This window comes from Ostrea edulis, chromosome 8, assembly GCF_947568905.1.
Source record: "Ostrea edulis chromosome 8, xbOstEdul1.1, whole genome shotgun sequence".
In the NCBI taxonomy this organism is placed as follows: Eukaryota; Metazoa; Mollusca; class Bivalvia; order Ostreida; family Ostreidae; genus Ostrea; species Ostrea edulis.
Genome location: NC_079171.1, coordinates 27,301,121 through 27,321,789, shown reverse-complemented (window position 1 = coordinate 27,321,789; position 20,669 = coordinate 27,301,121). Strand labels below are relative to the sequence as shown.

At 36.3% G+C, this 20,669-nt stretch overlaps 3 protein-coding genes across 3 annotated transcripts; 1 reads left to right on the top strand and 2 right to left on the bottom strand.

Moving 5' to 3' along the window:
* Window positions 1-5,882: 5,882 nt before the first annotated feature.
* Window positions 5,883-6,650, bottom strand: LOC125663021 (uncharacterized). The gene has a single exon (XM_056147535.1). It carries the CDS (start codon window positions 6,648-6,650, stop codon window positions 5,883-5,885), a length of 768 nt encoding a protein of 255 aa, XP_056003510.1.
* Window positions 6,651-7,468: 818 nt separating this feature from the next.
* LOC130049655 (dentin sialophosphoprotein-like) lies at window positions 7,469-8,059 on the bottom strand. The gene has a single exon (XM_056147534.1). The coding sequence runs from the start codon at window positions 8,057-8,059 to the stop codon at window positions 7,469-7,471; it is 591 nt and encodes a 196-aa protein (XP_056003509.1).
* Window positions 8,060-14,900: 6,841 nt separating this feature from the next.
* LOC130049654 (zinc finger MYM-type protein 1-like) lies at window positions 14,901-16,216 on the top strand. The gene is made up of 2 exons (XM_056147533.1): window positions 14,901-14,970; window positions 15,357-16,216. The coding sequence occupies exons 1-2, from the start codon at window positions 14,901-14,903 to the stop codon at window positions 16,214-16,216; spliced, it is 930 nt and encodes a 309-aa protein (XP_056003508.1).
* The last annotated feature ends 4,453 nt before the right edge of the window (window positions 16,217-20,669 follow it).

The window sequence follows — 20,669 nt, the reverse complement described above, 5'->3', positions numbered from 1 at the left end:
CCTGGCTCATTCGGTCTACGCAGTCCCACCCTATTACATGACCCACAGAGTTCTTAGTATTCGGGAAAACAAATTCATTATGAGGATAATTCTTACTGCTCTCCTTACTTCAATATTAAGGATATCATTTAATGCTTTCCACAGTCTTTCGGTAATGAAACTGGAACAAGTTTGGCGATCTTGGATGTAAATAAGCCATTTTTGTATCACAAAGTAATTTTGTTTTCAATCTCATCTTTAACAAATTCTACTCTGCACTGATCAATCCATTTGCCCTCCAAAGCATCTTTCAACTCGGATTTTACCATTCTGCTAGGTTCTCCTCCTCTCCTTGCATTGAACAGAGTAAGTCTACACACAAGTGCATCCCTTAACATGCAAAACTCTGCATTATCCAGCCAACAATATCCATCCCCCGATAACTCTTGAATAATATTCTTGGTGTAGTCTCTAAGTTTGATGATATCCGATTTACTAGTGAGTCTGACGGGTGCCCTAAATTCTGTTAGCCTTTTTGTAATAACTGATTCTTCAGCATTTTTGAAAAAAAAAAGATTACCAAGACTTACTTAAGACGAACATGTAGTTTCCAATATTTCTGCTCAAGCGTATACAGTCTCGCAGCCTTTGTCTGGAAACCAAAGCCCCTAAAATTTCATTCAAAGGGGAATAACTCGTGAACAGAAGGGACTATCTGAAATGTAGTACATGATTTTACAATTGTTCTGTAAAGTTTATAAACCCTGAAACTTTGAGCAAACTCCATGCATAAATAAGCGAGATATGAAGCTTCAAAGTTAGCGTCTAGGAAAAAGAAGACAAAAAGAATAATAAGAATAATCTTAACCAGCACAATCAGTAGAGGGTCTTCCGTTGTTACGGAAGACCTTAATAAGTTTACCTTACTGGTCACCATTAATGGATTCTTGCCAGACTTTCCTTTGTGAAAATAGGAGATGCTCTTCTCAAGTTTTGTCTTCTTCACAAAATGCTATGCATTATATGATATTCCCGATTGTTCAGATGAGTTTGAAGGCACACAAATTTCCCTACATTTTAAAAAAAATGTATTTTAACGACTATAGCTCTTGAATATCTCGAAATTTTTCCCTTGGTCCCATTTGATACATATGATACAACATGGAGGTATGGAATTTTAAAAGATCTCCATAATATGGGATTAAGAGGTAATTGACCAATATTTGTCTTAAACTTTTTGAAAGAACGTCAATTTAAGATCCGCTTAGAGTCCACATACTCCAACCTGTGTGATCAAGAAAATGGTGTTCCACAAGGAAGTATTATATTGGTAACATTATTCAGTATTAAAATCAATACTTTAGCACAAGTACTTAAAAATGATATCGAAGGTTGTTTATTTGTAGATGACTTCGCCATTTCATATCGTTCAAAAAATATGGCAAACATCGAAAGACAACTACAACTTTGCCTAAACAAAATTCAAGACTGGGCAGACAATAATGGTTTTAAATTTTCGAAATCAAAAACAACAGGCGTTCATTTTTGTCAAAAGCGTAAACACCATAATGATCCAGACCTTGAATTAAATGGAACTCCGATCAAAGTAGTGAAAGAATTTAAGTTTTTAGGAGTAATGTTTGATAGTAAATTATCCTTTGTTCCACATATTAAGATGCGTAAAACTAAATGTTCTAAAGCACTCGACATTTTAAAGGTTGTCGGCAATACTCATTGGGGTGCAGACAAAAAAGTTTTACTTCAACTTTATAGATCTCTACTCCAATCCAAGTTAGATTATGGCTGTATAGTTTATGGATCTGCTAGAAAATCGTATCTCCAAGCTTTAGATGCAATTCATAACCAAGGTATACGTATCTGTTTAGGAGCTTTTCCAACCTCCCCCATAGATAGCATCTATGTAGAAGCAAACGAACCTTCGCTTAAAAATAGACGTATAAAATTAAGTCTTCAGTATATCATTAAACTTCGTTCCAATCCAAAACACCCGTCATGTAACTGTGTATTCAAACCGAAATTTCAAACAAAATATAATGAAAACACAAAAGTTATTAAACCACTTGGATTAAGACTCCAAAAACATATTAAAGCTGTATGGTCCGAATTACAATATTTTTTCCCATCTCGTTAAAAACGCTATTAAATCATCGCACATATGTAGTTATGAGACTGTACGACATATCATAAATTATTTCACCTGTTTTAACCCAAATATTTTGATTTTAAATCGATGTTTACAAATAACCGCGTCACTCTGCCATTTCAAGTAACAGTCACGTGACCAGTTCAAACTTTCAGATCATCGGTGGTCTTATCTGTATTTTGTTATAACAGTACCGTACCATAAGTTTAATAGAAATAAAAATATTAAATACCTTTTAGTAATTCGTTGTTTAACGCTCTTTCAGCCTTAAAACTAGACAGTTGCGTATGAGTTAATGCATCATGTTGGGATTATCCTGACGCGCGTGGGTCAATTTATAGACATCTATTACGGGATGATTTATATATGTAGCCACTATATTTACTTTCTAAATAATATTCGCAGTTTTCTTTTACATACGGGTGTTTTCAAGTATGTAATTAAGGGAAAGTTAATAACTTTATAAAATAATTAATCTGCTTTAAAGTAATTATATACAAAAATAATACATGAACATCGGGTCATACAGCTTTAAAGACTCTAACATAGATTTAATGTTATTTCTGAATTACAAATTCCTAATATTCCACTTTGGGAACTATCAAAACCTACTGTTAATTTAGATTTAACGAAAGACAAAAAGTCAGACACAAATTCACTTGAATTTATTCAGAAGTTTCAAGAATTAAAACACAGTTTTTCAACACAGAGTGAAATTTAAACACATGGATCAAAAGACAAAAATAAAGTTGCTTCCGCTGCTGTTCAGGGAAATTTGGTATTTAGAGCCATCATTCGAGATCACGGCATCCTGTCAGCTGATAAATTGGAGGGACTGTGTGGAGAGAAATTTAAAGAGGGCATAAAAAAAATTACCGAATTTTGTTCTCAAAACTTGAAGGCTTATACTGGCCACGTATCAGAAACCAAATCACTTGAAAAACGATTGCGACCAACAGCCTTATCCAGAAAACAATGAGAACGAGCAGAAGACTACCGAAACCAATAGCCTTATCCAGAAAACAAAGAGAACGAGCAGAAGACTACAACTATATGACAAAAAATCAACTAAAACAAAAAATTGAAGATTTCGATATGGACGAAAAATTAACATCGGAATGGAAACAAATCAAAAAGGGGAAAAAAGAAGGATATATAAAGTTTTTAACAAATCTACAGAATTAGTCAAATGTATATGAACACTTATTGCAAACTTTCAAATTATAACAATTCAAACTGACGTATTATAGATATTATCAAAATAGTGACATTTTTAATACTTTTTCAATTAATGTGTCCTTTCTTCTGCAGAATAACTTTATGACATTTGCAGCCTTGTCGTTCATCTGCGCCGGTCTCTTCCTCTCCCGTTTATCCACCTATTGCCACCATGCTCTCTTTGCCAGATTTGGATATCTTTTTCTGGAGTAGATTGAAGTTAAAAAATTTATCCATTTATCATAATAATGATGAAATCGATATATTTTTATTGATATGTTTTTACTATTTATATTATACGTTAGATAATGTTTGAAAGTGTGTATCTGTGCTTGTGTTTAATTTTTGTACAAAATCATTGTTGCTAAAATTTAAGAAATATATATATAATTTATTCAACACAAGCTCACGTTATGTTTTTTTCATTTTTAGCGAAATTGCAACTGGAAAGAAAAGTCGAAACAAAAAAGGACGACTTATTCAATCCCTGGGTAGAGAATGTTACTGATTATTAACACTAATGACGTTCCGTAGAAAATGTGCACCTATACGTGATCTTTTGCGCTTGATGATTGGTCTGGATATTTTTCATTATGAAAGTAGGATTCAATGGCTGCAGATAGATGCACATTTGAAGTGTGAGAGGTATATGTTTCGTTTCTACGCTATAAATTTCAGTTCTAACTTAAAATGTGGCTGGAAAATGGCCTCAAATTCGACCCCTTCGTTAATATATTACAATTTCCAAACATAGGCAGCTGTAGAGACAGTATTTAAAGGCAAATATTTCCAAGTTAGATATGAAATACTTACCACATGGGTCGACATGCTCACGGATTTTTCTTCTTTGACAGGTAAATGCTAATGAAGCCGGAAGTCGAGTATTTATCTCGGTTTCACGGGATATATTTTCTCCCGCTAAAGAGGGATAATCGCGTTTTGGCGAGATGATCTCGCTATAAGGGAATTGTTCCCAACCTGCTTAAACCAGTGTCCTGACGTGGGGTATTGCGTTGTTCCAATAACGCTTCGTACTGATCAGTGATCTTGTACACACTTCACCAGCATTTGCTTCATAATTTTTACGGCTGCTTCGGCCTTGCCATTTGATTACGGATGGATTGGCGAAGACATAACATGATTTATTCGCCAATCTTTGGTGAAGTTCTTAAACTCTTGGGATGAGAACTGCGGTCCTCCATCCGAAACAAGAACGCACGGTATACCTAACCGGGAAAATTGCTTCTTGAACACACCAACTACAGCACTCGATTTTGTCGAAGGTAAGTGATCAACTTCAATGATTTGTTTGTGCCCACTTTAATATTGAGGAGCCCACTAACCAAACGATTTGACTCTCTACAAAATAAATGAGCTTGAAAATTACAACTTTGATATCCGGATGTATGATTTATAACAGCTAGATCGCCATCTACCAGATTTCGGAATGACATCGGATGAAAACCCCTTGATTGCTAGTTCCGTACTCGCCCCAATCTTAAAAGAATGAGTTTTATACTTACCTGGCAATTGAAGTACTTTAATTGCTTTTCAGAAATAAGAAAATAGCAGTAAATGGTATCTGGTCAATGGGGACAAATCGATATGGCAGAAAAGGGGGGCCCGAGTCATTAGGGCGAACATTCAGAAAAACATCCATATGATAAAACGGGCATGTCGAATCTCCTACTCTAGGAATGTTAAGTACTGAACCCTTGCCCACCTGGTCAGTCTTAGAATATGTAATGGTACCCTGAACAGCCCGTGAAAAGCTAATGAGAATGCAGCGGAAAACAAAGCAGACTCGTAGACATTACTACAAATGCATGGAAGCACCTGAAATATTCTAACTAAAATATGTTTTGTTATTGGAAGCCTGTTATCTGGAGTATGCCTCAAACGTTTCATACCTTGGGCAGGTTGTTGGACCTACTGATTTGTCATCTGCTAGGGGAACCCCAAGTTCACGTCACATATTTTGAAAGTTGATATAATACGTTTACACCCATGGACCTTTTGAGCAGCAAAAATAAAATCATCGAGATAGTGATCAATCGAATCAAAGCCACACTGATTAATTGCCAACCAATTCAAAAAGGTGACAAATTCCTCAAAAACTTTACAAGATATAGAACATCCCATGGGCAGACATTTATCAATGTAATAGTTATTGTCAAATTTGTAACCCAAAAGATCAAAATCCCCAGGATATATGGGTAAAAGTCTAAATGCGGATTTTATGTCACATTTAGCAATAAATGCTCCCTTACCAATCGAGCTATCATTTGGACGACTTCATCAAATGAAGTATACTGGACTGAAGTCTTATTGGAGTCTATGAATGCATTAACGCTGCAGTGGTCAGGGAAGGATAATTTAGTTATGAGCTGCCATCCTGAATCGGCCCTCTATAAGTGAATGATTGATTTTGTTGCCCTCTGAAAGTGGGTGCTGAATTTGACGCCGAAAACTGATATTTCACCGGGAAGCGAAAATTGTTGAGGGACTTGTGTCCATTTTCTTACGGTTGATAAACCCCTGGACAGTGCATCATGGCATGCTGCCCATTACATCGCAAGCACATATGATCATAAAAACAAGGAAATTTGCTACAAGATCCTTGGAAGTTGAAATCATAACATTTCCCTGCGGCTGCCGGGGCTTGTTTCAGACTCAGAGTATGAGTTTCCACAGAAGATGGGGTCATATACATAAGCCAAAGTTCCGAGTCGACCTCCCCCCAAGAGCTACCGGGGTCATTGACCTTGCGAAGGCGGTACTGAATATCATACTCATACCACCACTTATAACCCCTACCAGCCCCCATTCTTACTGTTTGAATGTACTTAAGGAGGTCAATGTTTTTAGCAGGGTGTTCCTTTAAGTAGATTGCTGCAAAATTCAACATGACATCCGTCCATTTTTCTATAGACTCTATACGTTTGGGTGTCGAGTCCCTAGTTACTATTTCCCCGAGGTTATTCATGACGAGTTTTCTCTCTCTCTCTCTCTCTCTCTCTCTCTCTCTCCCTCCCCCCCCAGCTTTTGGTGGCAACAGAGAGACTAAATCAATGTACCGACCCTCAATAATTTTCTGCCGAATGGCTTGTACAACATGCATACCTATATTGTTAATGTAAGGTGTAGGTGCCGGCAAATTCATCGCCTCTTGAGAATTCTGTAGGCCCATCGAGGACAACTCCACACTCTGAGGTACAGCTGCCATGACTAAATTAACCGGGCTCGTAGCTGACATCTGAAGCTCTCCTTCCTGACCCGACTCAGCCATTGTGATTAGTGCGGGACCCTGACTCGGCATATCTGTAGGGGGGTTGATACCGCCGCCTTTGATGCCGAGGACTTGGCCTTCGACCTCTGTGTCCTTTTTATTTTCCGAATTGGTGGCATACTCGTATGCAATGAAAATATGTAATGATTTAATTGCCTTAAAAAGTATCAATTATTGTATTATGAATTTAGTTGATTAAGTTGCCTACTTTAATTAAATTATTTCATCAAAATGGCTACCCACGCTAACACTCGTGACACAACGGGCCTAATGTTTCAATTAAAAATCTATCAACATCGGGGTGGAATTTACATTTGAATTCTTCGTACTACGTTTAAAATTGCAATTAATCAATCAAGAAACATTTGAATTAACTCCTGGATAGAAATTCAGCCAAATTATTTAATCAAAATGGCTACCCACGCTAACACTCGTGACACAACTGGCCTAATGTTTCAATTAAAAATCAACATCAACATCGGGGTGGAATTTACATTTAAATTCTTCGTAGTATGTTTAAAATTGCAATTAATCAATCAAGAAACAATTGCATTAACTCTTGGATAGAACTTCAGCCAAATTTGCACCTAATTTTACAGACAAGAAACCTTTGATTTCATCACCGACCTGATATGATGCTATAAAGTTTGTAAAAGGAAGAGGCAGACAAAACGCCGCCGCTTATATATAGCGCAAAGGGAAATAATCAGAATGGACTTCGGTGCATTAGACAAACGGGGAATAACTGCGATTGTACTGTCTTCGATAAAACCATCTAATTCATATGCGAATTCGATGTAAGTAATATTTATATACCTCTAAGCGTGAATCTTTAGTGGTGGTCCCTCGTGTAGAGTCTTCGTGTGAATCTTTGGTTGTTGTCTCCTCGCATAGTCTGAATCTTTGGTGGTGGCTCCTCGTGTAGAGTCTGAATCTTTGGTGGTGGCTCCTCGCGGAGAGTCTGAATATTTGGTGGTGGCTCCTCGCATAGAGTTTGAGTCTAAATCTTTGGTGGTGGATCCACGTGTAGAGTCTGAATCTTTGGTGGTGGTTTCTCGTGTAGTCTGAATTTTTGGTGGTGGCTCCTTCCTCGAGGAAAGTCTGAATCTTTGGTGGTGGCTCCTCGCGGAGAGTCTGAATCTTTGGTAGTGGTCCCTCGCATAGTTTGAATGTGAACCTTTGGTAGTGGCTCCTCGCGGAGAGTCTGAATCTTTGGTGGTGGCTCCTCGCATAAAGTCTAAATGTGAACCTTTGGTGGTGGCTCCTCGCATAGAGTCTGAATCTTTGGTGGTGGATCTTCGTGTAGAGTCTGAATCTTTGTTAGTGGCTCCTTGTGTAGAGTCTTGGTGTGAATCTTTGGTGGTGGCTCCTTGTGTAGAGTCTGAGTCTTTGATGGTGGCTCCTCGCATAGAGTGTGAATCTTTGGTGGTGGATCGTCGCGTAGAGTGTGAATATGAATCTTTGGTGGTGGATCCTTGTGTAGAGTCTGAGTGTGAATCTTTGGTAGTGGATCCTCGCGGAGTCTAAATCTTTGGTGGTGGCTCCTCGCGGAGAGTCTAAATTTTTGGTGGTGGCTCCTCGCGTAGAGTCTGAATCTTTGTTGGTGGATCCTTGCTTAGAGTCTTTGTCTCCACCTATGTTGCATCTTTGGCGCTAAATAATGTTTCAAAAAATCATTAACAGCATTCACAAATGTTATGCATTACTGTCAATAGAAGTGTTTTTATTCTTTTAGTACCTTCGGTGGAATTAAGTCCTACTTAATTAAATACATTTCTAAATGTCAACATAGACAGTGTAAATATAGAGCAGTTCAAGAAGAAAAGACACTAATTCAAATTTGCATTAGATGACAGAAAACTTTATTATCACTTAATTCATATTATACATGCGAAATATATTTTTCACTCTATACCGAGTTAAAGCTACAAACATGCATCATTCTTTATAAGGCCCAAAAATACATATTGGTTTCCACTCTCCCGACCCACCCTAAAACTTTCTGCCCCCCCCCCCCCCCCATTATCACAGAATGTCATCACTACAACTAGAGTATATTTATTGACTTAAGTTAACTATTATGCACATGCTTCCAAAACACAGGAACAGTTTTCGTATACAGTACAGTGGAAGAACTGTTTTTATTTATCATATAACGTTTATTTGATTACTAAATTATATATTTCATGTATAGTAGAATACTGAATCATTAAAAAATAATTCAACCTATAAAATCGAGAGAGAAAAAACAACCAACAACACACTACCTACATGTACCTACCGACCCTTGATAATATTGAGATGAAAGTGGAAACCAATATATATTTCTTTTTGCCTAATAAACGCACAAATCTGAATACTACATGTATAATATTCATTTAATGTTAATCTGACCTCAATAACAGGGCTCAAAAAAACTTTGGGACAAAGTCGTCAAATGACTCCTTATTTTAAATTTAACAGGCCATTCTCAGATTAAGGTCACCAATAGTAAAACTTTTGATTTCCTTACAATATTTGCAAAGTTTCTTGATAACAAATGCAGTCAAAAACACAGACATGACATGTTATTTTGATTAGTCCACATCTTGACTATTTTGATTGAAGTTAAGTGTTTGATCCCATTAAAAAAACTAGCCTGGTTACACATTTACGGTTGCAGAATACCGATCATCTCCTAATTTAACTTGTAAAATCTTGATTTAAGTCATAAACTGCCAGTTGATAACTCAAAACTTTAGCCCTATGTGAACATTTACAAATTAGCAAAGTACCAGATGGATATAGGCAAACATTATGATAATAAAACGATTCCTTTATAAACCCAAATTTCTTTCAAGAGTTAAATAATGGAAAACAAAAAGTTTCAAATACCGTTTTAGATGTTCTCCAACTATAAATTCCTGGATCATAGTTATATCGTAGTTCTACCCCAGTGTTTATGTCTCTGACAGCAACAAAATATACATGGGGTTTACCGTCTTCTTCAGTTATCTTTGCTTTACAATTTTTTTTTGTGGTGCTCATCATTTAGTAATCTTCCAAATGATCTGTTTTCTGTAGTATCAATACTGTTTTAATGAAAAATAAGTCAATAAAATGACTGTAATAATAAAAATTATGCATCAACATACATGTATCATAAAACACACAACCTCATCGCCAACATTAATTTTCACAATGAAATAAACAAATCTGGCTAAAAGCATACTATTTGAAGAAACGGCCACAAGTTATATCCAAATTTTAAAAGATTAAAATACTGAAATTAAAGCATTAAATGATACATAAAATGGCTGTTCAGTGGATTAAAAGCATGAAAGATATGATCAAGATAGTTATAGAATCTAAAAAGCAGTTCACTTTGACCTACTTTAGGTCATGATACTGTCCACACCTTCAACCCAGATGAGGTTCAATGCCTTAGCATGCTTACACAGGCATTTGAATTTTCCTAAACATTCACTGGTCCAAGGACTAATCAAGCTCTTTAAATTCACTAGTCCATAACATTAAATCACTAATCCAGTGACAAATAAAAACAAAACTGAAACAATGTTTGTTGTTTACTGATCAACTCATGGCTTCTTTTGTATCATGTTGTCAAATTGATGCTATCAAACTAAAAATTGTATCATAACACATAAAACATATCAAAATGTAATGGTGATGCGACAACAATTTTACAAGCTACCTTATGCTGTATTGATTTGGAAAAAACATTTTGGGAATTATTCAATATGTATATATGTATAACTACGATTTTTGGTAACTATAGATTTTTTCACAACCTTTTTCACGTATTACGGTATTAACGGTAATTAGAATTATGTGACATGGCATGTACATCAATCACAAAATGGACATTATACATATTTGCCCCATACAATTTAGGTCCTGTACGTGGGACCACCATATCTTTAAATCCCTCCTGTAATTTAAACTTGTTACATGTTCTAATAACACTCAAATCTTATGGTTATTTGACCTGTACTCTACCCTGACCAGATTTTATAGTCCTCTAAGGTCCCACAGAGTGAAAAATATGACCAGGTCATGAAAGTTAATAGACAGAGGGATGGGAAAGTGCATATATATCCCCTCTATCAAAAATATTAAACACCCCCCCCCCCCTCAGTCTATGCGAATATTTTTGGACCACACAGGACATTCGGTCCTGTGTAATCAATGAACACACCGGACCGAACCAAATTTTGTCAGACCGAAAAACCTAAAGTAAAAAGTGAAACACGTGAAAATGCAAAACCAAGGAAATCTTATTTATTATACTTGGGATCCCTCCCGTATAATACTTAAGACGGTCCATGCGGTTTTAATCACATTCATTTACATATTTGGATTTGTGTGCTATTTTTTCTTATAACAAATATTTAAATGACTCCGCATCAAAATAGTAAAGTTCAAAACCGGACACTGAGACATCGGACATTTCGGTCCGGTGTAAAAAATGATGCATCGGACCTCAGGCACTGTACATCACAATTGTTTTTCAACAACCTATTTCTCAGTTAAAGAAACAAATGAAAACCTCATATCAGCCAGAAGCATTATAAAACTTGGCCTGTAAATCAACATATAAAGGTTTACTCTAATTTGTTAATAATGTAACCCACTATAGGAAATCAGCGCAACTAAGTTAGGGCTTCCATAGTAAAATGCACAATAATCATGGGTTGAAATTGCACCTCAAATTCACAGGTATCATTACACTTGTTACGGTTAAACACCGAAACGATACTACCCATATGTTGACTGTGACTGAGCTACCGTATATTCCCCTCATGGTAATTTCCCGTGACGTCAATTGAATATGCTATATCACGTAACACTTTATTTTTGGAAAACAGCAAGAAACCTTACTTGTGAACAAAAGTCCAGGTTCATGCGGGTAACCAGCTGAATGTTTATTGATATACTCTGAAAAGATTAAAAATCCTTAACCTGAAAAGTGTTGGAACCAAATGCAAACTCAAACTAAACATGCTATAATTTAACAACATATCAACAGTCATTAGCAAATTACCGGAATTGTCCACATTCTTATATATATCATACCGTTAATATACAAGACAGAAATTGTTCCCAGTACTTTTCAAACGCATAAATATATCTTGATTATATGAGAAAAATTCATATTGCTTTTTACAGTAGATGAACCTGAACTTTGCCACTGTTTCTTATGGTGGTATAGTTCTGCCTCCCACTTGTCAGATAATTATGTCGACTTGTCAGATCTTTTTGTTGACTTGTCAGATAATTATGTCGACTTGTCATGTTTTTGTCGACTTGTTATTTATTCATGTGTTTAAATAATCAACATGAAAAGTTGTCCATGCCCAGTTTGTGCCATCCAGTTGACAACATATATTTCTGACAAATCTACATAAAGATCTGACAAGTCGACATGAATATCTGACAAGTCGACATAATTATCTGACAAGTCGACATTATTATCTGACAGGTCGACATGTTTATCTGACAAGTCAACATAATTTTCTGACAAGTCGACAGCAGTATCTGACAAGTCGACATCACATCTGACAAGTCTACATCACTATCTGACAAGACAACATCACTATCTGTCAAGACGACAAAATTATCTGACAAGTCGACTTAATGGCAGACGAAATCATAGGTAAGCAAGATAACTGATTTCAGATTTGATTTGGAGTTTTTTGTTTTGTGTGTGCGTGTAATTATGAACAATGCAGGAATATTCGTTCATTTTTTAGTTCTGCATGAGATGTGAAATACATGTAGGTAATAAACTTTGATAATTCACTTGCTATATAATTGTGTGCCATACATTCAACGACTATTGCATATTAATAACCAATCATTCTATGAATGCAGTTTTGCCTCATTAAACTTGTATATGTTCAATGCAGAGAAGTATGTAAACAACACAGGGGAAACACAAATAAACTTGGGAAATGTACGCTCTTGATTGTTTCATTTTTAGTAAAATTATTTCATATCTCCTTTATCATTATCGTTACCTTCATCTTTTTCATGTAGACTCTCAAGAACAATAATTTATTTTATGTTGTCAATCTTGACAGATGGATACCTTAATTGAAATTCAATATTTCTCGTTAGGTGCGAAAAAAGTATAGTATTATGAGGGTTTTCCAGTATTTTCATTGAAAATATTGTAAACTAAAATGCGCAGGAAAAAATTTAGTATCTTACTTTTTGAAGATCGTGACAAAAATTTCAATGTGCATACGTAGGGATTTTGGAGCTAAACATTATATTTCTAATGATTTCAGTAATAAAAACCATCCTGATATTATTGGCAGAAATATTGTCACTATTATGATTATAATTCGAAAGACTTAGTGTCTATTGAAAATATAGATATACTACCAGTTTTTAATATTTTTCGTATATTTACTCCTGGGCACCAGATTCCAACTCTGGAATTTTCAGGGGCTCGTATTTTGTGCCTTGTTCAGAGATTTGTAATGTTTGCAGATTGTTTTTTTTTTATAGATCGATCACTGTTCGTTGTCTTTACTCTTTTCATTTCATGTACATTTTGAATTAACCAAGGGAGATGCATTTCTGATACGTCAAATAATAAGGAAAAAGGTTAAAATAACGAATAGTGATCGATTTAAAAAAAACTTCAAACAATACAAATCTGTGAGAAAGGCATAAAACGCAGACCCCGAATATTCAGGTGGAATTAATTGCCTAGGACGAGTAAGCATCCCCTGTTGATCGGTTACAATATTCAGGTGGAATTAATTGCCTAGGACGAGTAAGCATCCCCTGTTGATCGGTTACAACCGCCATGAGCCCTATATTTTGATCAGGTAGACGACATATTCCGTAGTCAAATTAAATTTAAGGTATTCAATGTATAATGACCATATTTCATATCTAATAAATGGATGGTGGAATATTTGTAATCATGGTATCATTTTGGATGGTTCATCAAATAAAGATAATCCACCATAGGAATTTTTAAAATTTTGTTGACTGCTTGATTTATTTCACCTAGAATTTAACATTGAAGTATATGGGAAAAGCATGTTTTATTACAATATTTTAAAAACATTATATTTTCATAATTATCTCTTGGTAGAAAGTTACATACACTTTCTTTTTATGAAAATATGAAATAAAATTAATCATTGACCACACACATTTTTAGAAAAATCTGATTTTTCTTATTTTTACAAAGGGCAGACAACTCTTCCAAAAAGTCTTAAGTGCAAAAAAGGTCAGCTTCTAATCATTTACCAGTCATGTGAATTTCATCTGCTTCACTTTCATTATTATTTAACAATAAACTTTTATGTTGATCTAAATCCTTCAAAATTGTTCGTTGTCCTTTCATTATACATGGAATACTTTAAAATATTTTTTTTTGCCGAGGGGAAAATCAAAACTTAACGATCAATTGAATAGTGCTATCACTAAGGAAAATATACCTCTTATTCTATATCAAGTAACTTGAATAATGTTTCAATTTTTTTCTAAAGATAGTACTAGTAAAACGACAAAATGGATTTATTTCTTGATTTCTATTAAGTTAAATAAAATCCAATTTTACAGAAACCTCATTGAAGTTTATGGTGAGGTTTATAATGAGGTACGGTGTGTGTTTATACCGAGAGAGAAAGAATGATGTACGAAGTGTGTTGATAGTGAGAGAGAGAGAGAGAATGATGTACGGAGTGTGTACATAGCGAGAGAGAATGATGTATGGAGTCAAGGCCGTCGTCGGCGGTCCGGCCATGGCCGGACCAATATTTCGGCCGATAATGCCCAACCCAACTTTTTCCGATTTTTGTATTTTTATGGTTTTTCCATAAATAAATCCGAAAAATTGCAGGTTTTATTGCTTACTTCCTTTAACAGGCCTATTACGCAGATTGCGATGCTTAATCCCAGTACATGTAAACACGCGCCACTAATTGGCAAGTTGACACTGCTAGCCCCTAACACAGCGTGTGGCAGTAGATATCGGCCCCTGCGTCGCTGAGCAAGGAGACACTTTGTGAATTGGGAAGGTAGCAGTATACGTACATTGTAGCCCTACTTCGGGTGTTAAGTGTGCAATTTTCTTAATTGACATTAATTGACATCGACGTGGCTTCGGACAGGTAATGTATATAAGGGTGTGTGCATCAAAAGCTTCAAATTACAATATTGTAAATCTTACTGCTGGTCGCACATAAATTTCTATTATTCAGCAATTCTATGAAATAGAATATCATGGCGTGTAGCATGGTTCCATCCGAACCAAATCAGCCAAAGGCACTTTCGTTTCCAAAACGAACGTTTGGTAAGGAAATATTTACATCGTGTGAATTTGTTTTTAAAACCAAATGAACATTTACTGTTAAAATATTGAAACACTATTTAATATTACAAACTCTGGCTAAGTATAGTGCAAGTATGTAGGAATGCCTACCGTACTACATGAATAAAAATAAGGCCAATTTCGTCTAGGGTCGGGGGTTTTCTAGGTAGGGCTGGGTAGGGTTGGGTTGCACTAAACTAACATTTTGCCTAAAAATAGTAAAAATATACATTATCATGACTTGGTTATTAAAATGCCATTGAACTGCTGTCCGTAAGTTTATTTGTAAGACTGTTAAAATAGTTTTCAAAACAATTTGAATATAATAATTTTTTTATTATATTTAAAGTTAACTTATTTTACTACAGGTAAGAAAGCCCCTGTTCAGAGATCATTCCAAGGTAGTTGGTTCGATTCTCGTCCATGGTTACACTACGATGAGCCCCGCGATCTTGCGTTCTGTCACGTGTGCATGGTAGCTAAACGAGATGGCAAGCTCACATCTACTAAAGCGGACAAGGCGTTCCTTGAGTCAGGATTCTCAAACTGGAAAGATGCAACGGCAGGGTTCAAGAGCCACGAGAAATCAGAATGCCACCAGGCAGCGGTCGAGCGTGTGGTCACCTTGCCAAAAGTGACCAAGGATGTAGGTGAAATGCTGTCAGTGTCACATGCAAATGACAAAAAAGTCAACCGACAGTGTCTGTTAAAGGTCCTATCTTCAATCAGATTCATTGCCCGCCAAGGATTAGCGTTGCGCGGTGATGGTGACGACAGTGAAAGTAATTATATACAGTTACTGAAGCTCAGAGGTGAAGATGATTCCAAAATTCTAGACTGGATAAAACGTAAAAATGACAAGTATACGTGTGCAGAGTCCCAAAATGAAATGTTGAAAATCATGGCGTTATCCATTCTGAGAGATGTCGCACAGAACATAAAGAATTCTGTGTTCTACTCGATCATGGCAGATGAAACCACAGACAAATCAAACCGTGAACAAATTGTGCTTGTGATTAGACATGTAAATGAAAATCTAGAACCACAAGAGGAATTTATTGGATTAACCAAAGTGCCCTCAATTGATGCAGACACGTTGACCATCGAGAAGATGCGCAGAGAAGGCAACAATATTACTACAATCGATCAACTCGAGTTCATCCAGAAATCTCTAAGGGACAAGCCGTTCGTTTCAGACACAAGGACGAATGGAAACCGGGCTATGTGATGAAGAACGACAATCGATCGTACTGGATGACCACACCAGAAGGCGACAAATACAGAAGAAATCGCAAAGACATTCTAATCTTCAAGGAAAAGACATTCCGAAAGAAACCAGTGTTTTTACCTGATGATGCAACTAACAGCTTACCAGAACTTGATGATTCAAGGAATTCTATTGCTTTGGAACCCAAAACCACACCGGAAGCTGAAAATTATCGGACGCGATCTGGTAGAGAAGTGCGGAAGCCGAAGCGTTTTGACGAATAGATTCTAGGATGTGTCAGTTATGAATAACTTGTGCTTATGACTTTTTTTTTTCGTGTTTGTGAACTGGGGCAGAATAATCCCCATTGGATTATTATTAGTGTTTTATATGACTGGGCAGTCTACCCAGGTCATTAGTCATACTAAGGAAGTTACAAATTTTGTTATAATGTGTAGTCCTATTAATCTGAAGGAAAATAACTCATTGACTAGTGTATGAACTTCAGTTTAATGACATAACATTACAGTACCCATGATATCCAAGGCTACCCTCTCCATTGGAGCTCCCACATTGTAGATCTTCATAGGGGCCTTGTAGGATTTAGATGGACTTGTTCTTGTCGAACATTGTTCACATTTACGACACCAGTCTTTTACACTAGATCCAACACCCGGCCAATAAAATCGTTCTCGTATCCGAGACAAATTTTTGTTGACTCCAAGATGACCAGCTGCAACGGCATCATGAAGCGATTTTAATATATCTGCACGATATATTTCTGGCACAATCACTTGCCACGAAATTCGCTTCCCTGTATCATCTTCCCATCTCCGATGCCGGACACATTTTTGAATTCCAGTCTTTGCCACTGAGACCACAAAGTTTTCACTGGCACACTATCCAAACAGATTTCCTCCCATTTAGACTTGGTATGGCTTTGCTGCAATTTTGAGAAAATAACACCTATTGTCGTATCGTCTCTTTGGGCTTTGGACATTTGAGATTGTGATATCCCATTTATCCAGGAAGGTTGAGTCTTTTTACGGACAACATTGCATTTTCCTTCTTGACGGAAAGTTTGCTCAGTTCGCTCACAATATGAGCATTCTTGGCAAGGTCGGCGCGACATCAAGTCAGCATTAACATGTTTTGCTCCAGCTCGATGTTCTATTTCAAAGTCATAAGTGCCAAGAACTTCCAGCCATCGAGCTAACTGTCCTTCAATATTTTTGAAATTTATAAGCCACCGAATTGACCCATGGTCCGTGCGTGGGCGAAACTTCCTGTCATACAAGTAGCAGTGGAAGTGTTTTATGGACTCTACAATCGCGAGCAATTCCTTGCGAATTACACAGTAGTTTGTCTCGGATTTCCCTAATGCATGACTGAAATAGCCTATTACTTTCTCCTTACCATCTTGAATTTGAGAAAGCACAGATCCAATGGCTTTGTTGCTAGCGTCTGTATCTAGGATGAACTCTGAGCCTTGAGGGTCCAGACTGTGCATTAGTTTAGATTTTAGCTGCTGGAAAGCCGCGTTGCACTCGTCCGTCCACAAAAATGGTTTATTTTCTGTCATGGAATTTAATGGACGAGCAACTTTTGCAAAGTTGAAAATAAACTTACGATAATAAGAGCATAATCCAAGAAAACTACGAAGCTGCTTAATGTTGACGGGCACAGGTCAATATCTTATGGCATCTATTTTTTATTGATCCACTTGAATAATTTAAAAAAACCAAGGATTAATAAGTGATTGAAATAGCAAATTTCACAATTCTTCTTTCTAATGAAACCATTTTTGCGAAAATATTTTGATTTTATACAAAGTTATTACAATTAAAAAAGTACCACACGCGCTTCATATTTCACTGATGAAACAGGCAGATATATTTAGAGAATTTTTTTTTTCTTTGTGCGATTTTTCTCATTTCCTCTTCTTTGCTCTTAATTTTTGTACCCCTGATTAGGAAATTTGTAGAAATAACCAAGTGTATACAAAGGAACTATTTGCTGTTGGTAGCTGAGGCTACTTCCTGAGGTGCACTCCGGCTGTTTACACACATGTGAAAAACACGTGGATTTGAGGGCTGAGACGTTAGAGCGTTCGTCCCACATGCGGAAGGCCCGGAGTTCGAACCTGCAACCTATAGTTCAACAGTCGGTATTCTAACCTACTGAGCTACTCGGCTAGGAATTTAAATGGAGAAGGAAAAGTCAAATATTGCTCATATCGATTTTTTCATCCATATTTGTAAAGGAAGTCTGCCATTATGACGATGTAGAGTACTACCTTAAAACATTTTTTGGATACAAAATTAAAAATAATCAAGATAAGAGGTTGATATTTAGGCATAGATGTAGGTAAATAAATACCTTATAGTTTTACCGTAAACTTTTAATTAGGTAAGCAACATTATATAGTTCAGAAACAGATTTGTTGATATCATGTGCCCTCGAATAGGTCATTTTGCAGGAACAACTATCAGTATGTCCTTTGGTGAGCAATATAGACCTATGTCCTGCTATTTTATATAGTAATTACTGTATCAATGCATGTTGCAGGCTGGACAGGAGAAAAACTGTTCAGAACTACTGAAATGGTCCAAGGATATTGTAAATCATTTCTGGTATGTCTGCAAAACAGCGAACAACATTGATGAATTCATGGTATGTAATACTTATTTCTAATAAAAGTATGAACTGTTACATATAAATACATATTTATATCACTCCCCTTTGTAGAAGTACAAATTCACAAAACTGGCTAAATGCATCAGGATTTGTTACTGTAATATTTCATAATTTTAGGGAATGTGGGTTGGTGTTCTGCATCACGTCCTCAATGAGCACGAGTGGTATTTACCCTACAGTGACACAGGCATCAGTGAATGTGCCCACGACCCTCTGTTTGACCTCAATTATGACCTGTGTGGGTAGGGACTGAAAAACCCTATGACGTCATCTTGACTGTAAAGTGACTGCACAGTGTATACCTTACTACTAATTTTAGAGTAACAATCCGCATAACAATAACTTTTTCAGAGAGAGAGATATATATATGAGAGAATTTTGATTGATTGTATCTTGTTTAACGTCTCTTGGGAGAACTTTTCACCCATATGGAGACGTCACCAAGACCGGTGAAGAGCTTCAACTTTAGACCTTTGCTCGGTATTTACGGCCATTGAGCAGTGAGGTTCTTTAGCGTGAAACACCTACTGTGACACGAAACATCCGTTCTTGAGGTCATTTCTGAGGAACCGTGACATTCACACCTGATGCCGAGCGTTTGGCAATGAAACTGTCACTACCTATTTTAACGACTTAGTTCAGTCACGGCCGGAATTCGAACCCCGGCCTTCCCCATGCGGCAGGAATGCTCTAACCTATAGATCAGTGTGGCGGAGAGGGAAAATTTTAGTGTATATTCAATTTAAAGTAACATTTCAAGGATAAATAGCCCTAGGAATTACATGTACAACAATGAAATTTGTTGAAGTGCACACTCTTCCACCAACGTCAAATGCAACAAAATATCATTCTCTTAGGGAATTCTATCAAGTAAAACAATGGACTGGTAATAACGAAAACATGAATTTGACGGACTTTGGATGGACCATTGAAGGGAATATGTGCTTACCTGTAAGATCAACCATGCCTCCTGCACCTGGCGAACTCTTAAAAACTATTTATTGTAGATGCAAAACCAGTTGTGATACCAATCGTTGCAACTGCAGAAAACATGGACTAGAATGCTCAATAGCATGTACCGAGTGTCGAGGCACAACTTGCAAGAACGGTTTTAGCCCAAATGAAGATTCCGATGATTCATGATATTAAAAACAGCAAGATATAGGAATAAAGACGAGATGTAAAAGATAGCTGTGAATCAAAACATTATAACTTTGTTAAACGTTATCTAAGAGGCTTACAAAATAGAACTTGCTTTATGAGAGTTAATTATCAATCTTATCTGTTAGAAATCACATTATTGTCTAATTTTCACCAAAATGACATTTTTGTCCCCAAAATACGTATATATGATGTAAAACTTGTACGGTACCAATTTGCTAGAAATTAAATGTTTGTTCCTTATGATGCAGTATTTAGTTTTCAAATCGTTTCAAATAACTAAAATGGCCTATTTTTAAGACAAAAGCTTTGTATCTATGATTTTCAGTTTTTTGCGATTTTTCTTCAAAATCCGTGATTTTTACCCCAAAAATCTATAAAATGCAAATTTCAATTGATGGCGATTTTTAATATAGCATTAAGGACAATGTAAGCTATCCAAAGAACATAAAAACATTTCTGTTGCAATTAGGTAGAAATTTTGAAAGTAAAGTCATCAGAGAATTATGTAAAATTGCTGGTGTCAATAAGAGTCGAACTACACCTTATCATCCAATGGGAAATGGTCTTGTGGAACGATTCAATCAAACCTTGATAAAAATGTTGGGAACTTTAG

Coding starts and splice junctions, on each gene's coding strand:
- LOC130049654 (XM_056147533.1), top strand. CDS start 14,901: ATGGCGTGTAGCATGGTTCCATCCGAACCAAATCAGCCAAAGGCACTT. Junction 14,971..15,356: donor GTTTCCAAAACGAACGTTTG/GTAAGGAAATAT, acceptor ATTTTACTACAG/GTAAGAAAGCCCCTGTTCAG.
- LOC125663021 (XM_056147535.1), bottom strand. CDS start 6,650: ATGGCTGAGTCGGGTCAGGAAGGAGAGCTTCAGATGTCAGCTACGAGC.
- LOC130049655 (XM_056147534.1), bottom strand. CDS start 8,059: ATGCGAGGAGCCACCATCAAAGACTCAGACTCTACACAAGGAGCCACC.